Below are 4,666 nucleotides of genomic sequence, written 5' to 3' on the forward strand. Positions count from 1 at the left end.
TGTGATTGGGTTTTGTGATATTATGATTCAATACTAATAATCACTTCTTTAACCATTAAGAAAAAATAATAATGATTAGTAACTTTAATAATTTATAATCCAAGTTGATTCGATAAAGAACTCTTGAAATTCTTGTATGTATGTGTAAGTACTAAGTTATTTCCTTTAATATGCAAGGACTTATTGTAGATAAAGCAGTTTATTGCAGGTTTTTTTATTTCAGTTTTTGTAGTAGTTATATTTATAAGTTTGTAAAACAGTTTTTTTCCAGTTTTTTTCAGTTTTTTTTTCCAGTTTTTTAGTAAAGCAATTTTTTGGAGTGAATAAGATTTTTTGTAGTAAAACAGATTTTTTTATAGTAAAACAGATTTTTTGTAGTAAAACAGATTTTTTATTGAAGTAATTTTTAGTAAAGCAGATCTTTTTATTTAAAGTTAAAACAGATTATTTGTAATAACAGTTTGTAAAACATATTTTTTTAAATCAGTTTTTTTTTTCTTTATAAACAAATTTTTAATGACAAACTATGAAATTTACATTTTAAAAAAACCGAAAAACCGGACTGGAAACCGGAAGTACCAGTTTATGAGGGTAACCGGTACGTAATCGGTTTTGAAAAATACAAAATCGGTACATACCGGTTCGGTCTTAAGTTTTGTCCAAAACCGGACCGGACCGAACCGGTTACACCCCTAGGGCTAGCTAGGGGAGGAGGTGGTTGGAGCCTAAGCTCCGAACCCTACTTGATTACCTTGCTTACAGTTGCTTGTAGTAAAGTGGAAAGGGAGGTAGCGTCTTATGAATTTATTGAGGCTATTGCTATGCTTAGAGGATTGCAATTGTGTGTCCAATGGGGTGTTCCAAAGTTAATGCTTGAAACAGATTATTTGCTTCTTGTGAATGCTTTGAATAATCTTACTTCTACTCCAAGATATTTGAAGAATGATTACTAGCTTTCAAGAAGTTCATGTTTTGCATGTAAATAGGCTATGGAATACTGCTTTACATCTGTTGGCAAGGCATGCTTGAAATGTTAGTGATATTGAAATATGGTGGGATTTTTGTCCTTCATTTGTAAGCCAAGCTGTTTGATTTGACAAAAGCAATATGTTGTAAGGACTTACTTGATTCAATGAATGAGATGTTGGTTAAAATATATATATATATATATATATATATATATATATATATATATATTCTGTATGAAGATGATGAATTTAGGACGATTTTTCATAGCTATCAAATAGTATCCCTAGGGATCAGTCCGAGCACGTGACCTAACTAGTTAACCTTTTGTTGTTAATTGAGGGTTCAAATGAATAAGTAATCCCGCCGTTCACTTCTCAGCACAAAAATTCATTGTCTTGGCATTGGGTATTCAGAAACAAAGTTCTGACTAATCTTGAGGACGGACTGATCTTATGGACATATGTAAAGAATTTACTGTTAGTGCACATCGGATAATTCAAAAGGAAATTCATTGTCTTCTTTAGTTACTACATATAGTAAAATGTAGGATACCAAAACATAAAAACATATATAGAAGAGGTGGTATGGAACAGGAACACCCAAAAATAAAACTAGATTAGATCCGAGGTGGTATGGCAGCGGACTGTCACTCGCACTGAAAAGACCAGTTTGTTGGATGCATGACAAACATGTGATGAGAGTAGTTGAAGGAAAAAGTCTGCAAGGGTGCCAAAGGCAACCCAGCGTTGAGGACACAGTCATCAAAGCCTATCACTTTGAGCAGCCTGGGACTCACCAAACGTTGAGGAAAGCTTCCGCAGTTCAAATGAACATTGATGATTGGGCACATAGGGCACTTGTTCTGCACTTCCACCATGAATTTTGGAGGCTCCCCGAACCCCACCTTTGTCTGATTCACAGTTGGAGAATTTCCTGCACAATTTGCCCCCAACCCTGCAATTTATTATGTGTAGCAGCTTGTTAGCACGGGGACAGAGAGAGAGAGAGAGAGAGAGAGAGAGAGAGGAGACAGACCTTGGTTTAAGAGGCAGGAGAATGTGAGGAAAGTGGAGAGAAGCTTGAAAGCTGCTCGGCTTTGCATTTTGCAGTTCTGTAGAGATCCTGGGCATGGGGGGAGGGGACTTTTCGTGGCTGCATTGCCTTGTTATATAGATCCCATGGCCGATAGTTGGAACGACTTTTAGCTCTGTTTAGATTCGAAAAGTATTTAATTTCATCTCATTTTATCTCATCATTATAATTGTTTTAAATTTTCATACAAAATATAATAAATAATTCAATTTTTTCAAATTTTAATTTAACTTTTTAAATCTTAAAATAATAATAATATTAAAAAATAATATTCTAACAATATTTCTTTTAATTTTTATATCTCATCTAAAATCATTTCATTTCATCTTTAAATCTAAACAAGTCCTAAGTTATGCTGCATATAAAAAAAGACATGATACTTGCAGTCATGAGTGTGCAAGTACCGTACAGTCGTTTTGAAAAAAGTGAATAAATATGAGACTCACATGAAAATAAATTAAATTTTTAATAGTGGGCTCCACTCTTTTTCAAAGCAACTGCACGACGTTTGCATATTCCACGTCTGTATGTAGCATTACTCAATTGCACTGTTTAATCCCTTGAATCTTGCTCGTAACTAAATTTTTTTAGGTATATAAATACACAATTTATCATGAGGCCTCAATAATTTGAAAAAAATTTAAAATATGAATGTCTTTGTAATCTTAATTTATAATATCAGTGATATATTTGATGTGTCAATTAGTAAACTTATAAGTAAATTTAGGAAAAGAAATGTTTTATCTACAAATGAACTTATAAATTGACGTGATTTGATACGATATGTTAGATTTTAAAGTTACTTTTATTATAAAATATATTTAATATGTTATATGAATCCACATCAATTTGTGAGTTCATTTTTTTTAGATTTCTTCATAATTGTAGCACTTCTAATTTTTTGGGCCCACTCATTGAATCTACTACCTCTTTCATCACTTTAAATTTTTGAGATAGACAATAATTTCACATGGTATAAACGATACAGATTTTGAGTTCGAACTTTGATTCTACACTATTCTATTTAATTATATATCTCATATATTGGTCTACTCGTTGAAAAAGTGTGATCAAGTAAAGGTAAGGGGAAAAAAGAGAGTCACATGGTAGGAAGGAAGAAAAAGGGAAAAAGGGTCACATGGCCAAGTCAGGGACAAAAGCATGACAAGAATTCCTCAAGCAGAGAGGAGAGTTGCAGAGTTTTAAATTGGCATGAATCTCTTTTCTTGTACACACGCCTACTTAATGATATGTTGCGAGAATCAAAGTCCAATCACATGCTCCACTCTACTCATCCATTCCGGATTTAAGGGGGCTTTTTGTGGGGGAAGAAAAAGGAAAATCCAGTTAGACCTCTGTACCCAGACAAGCCATGTGTAACACTGTGACAGAGCTCAGCCTCTTTCCCTACCTTACGTACTCTAGCTTTATGTTTTCATTATTGAGACTACACGTGAGTGTCAATGGATAAAACATGAAAAAGAAAAAACATAAAATGTAGGTGCAAGAAAGTTCTATATTAACCAAAATAAATATTACGAGAACTCTTAAATAAATTTATGAACTGACATAGTTTTAAAATATCCGTTAGATCTATTTTACAATAAAAATTAATTTACAATCTGACGTATCATTTTGTGGTTAAAATATTTTTCAAAAAATATTAGATGGTTTATGGGTATGGATGTGTATTCCTCCTACAAAGCCATTTCTAAGCGGTCGGTCTGATTTTGAAAGAATAACAGCCCTCCACTTAGAAGCTGTCATCTCATAAATCACACCACAATCACGCTAGAACTCGTGCATATGGGATAGAAATTGATTCACACTTCAGCTTAGAGAATTTCATTCGACTTCAGCTTAGCTCGACCTTGACCCCGACTCTATGCGTCTAGAACCAAAGTTGAGCATACCTCCACCGCCAGCATCCACCGCCAATGGTCCACCACCACCAGTCCGTCGTTATCCTCCTTGAACAATTTCGCCCAGAACGATTACTCCAGATCTCGCCCAGGCCGTGCCGATTTCCTCAAATTTTGCGTCATTTTTGTAGCCCACTACGCAAGCACAATCCACCACCACTGGTCAGTCCGTCGCCCACCATAATTCATCACCAATAGACGATTGTTCATGGTTGACTCCAGTGGCCTTGGTGTTGCTCAGGTATTTCTCCTCTTTTACATTATATGCTTGGACACTACTAACGTTTGACAAAATGTCTTAGACACACTGGATGAAGCATTACGAAATTGATATTTATCTCACCATCTTTTGAGCGAGCTAGATAATCCACATAGTTATTATCACGTCCAATTTAAAAGAATGGATTCGTATTCAGTCTCTAAAAACAAGAATAAAGAGAGTACAATAAGTGTTAATAATTTATTGACAATGCTAGCTGAACTTGCTCTATTTTGTTAATATCTTTTTAATACTACTTTGTGTCAAACTTTGAGTGGGCGCCCATAACCAGTTTTAAAGGATGATTTCATCATTCTGATGCTTACATCCTAACCACTGCAGGACAAGCCTCAACCTCAATGGTCTAATATTATTGTCCAGGAATCAAGTGCTGCTCCGGATAAAATAATAGTGCAATTTTTTC

At 34.4% G+C, this 4,666-nt stretch overlaps 1 protein-coding gene across 1 annotated transcript; it reads right to left on the reverse strand.

The window, feature by feature from the left end:
• Positions 1–1,461: 1,461 nt before the first annotated feature.
• On the reverse strand, positions 1,462–2,176 carry LOC108993831 (uncharacterized protein At1g05835). The gene is made up of 2 exons (XM_018968865.2): positions 2,005–2,176; positions 1,462–1,923 (listed from the first exon to the last, which is right to left on the reverse strand). Exons 1-2 carry the CDS (start codon positions 2,069–2,071, stop codon positions 1,616–1,618), a joined length of 375 nt encoding a protein of 124 aa, XP_018824410.1. The 5' UTR covers positions 2,072–2,176; the 3' UTR covers positions 1,462–1,615.
• Between the last annotated feature and the right edge of the window lie 2,490 nt (positions 2,177–4,666).

Source organism: Juglans regia, chromosome 12 (genome assembly GCF_001411555.2).
Source record: "Juglans regia cultivar Chandler chromosome 12, Walnut 2.0, whole genome shotgun sequence".
Taxonomy (NCBI): Eukaryota; Viridiplantae; Streptophyta; class Magnoliopsida; order Fagales; family Juglandaceae; genus Juglans; species Juglans regia.

Bases quoted from the DNA above. Each gene is read 5' to 3' on its own strand.
- LOC108993831 (XM_018968865.2), bottom strand. From the start codon at position 2,071: ATGCAAAGCCGAGCAGCTTTCAAGCTTCTCTCCACTTTCCTCACATTC. The intron at 1,924-2,004 runs GTCTGTCTCCTC...AATAAATTGCAG, and splicing joins CTCCTGCCTCTTAAACCAAG to GGTTGGGGGCAAATTGTGCA.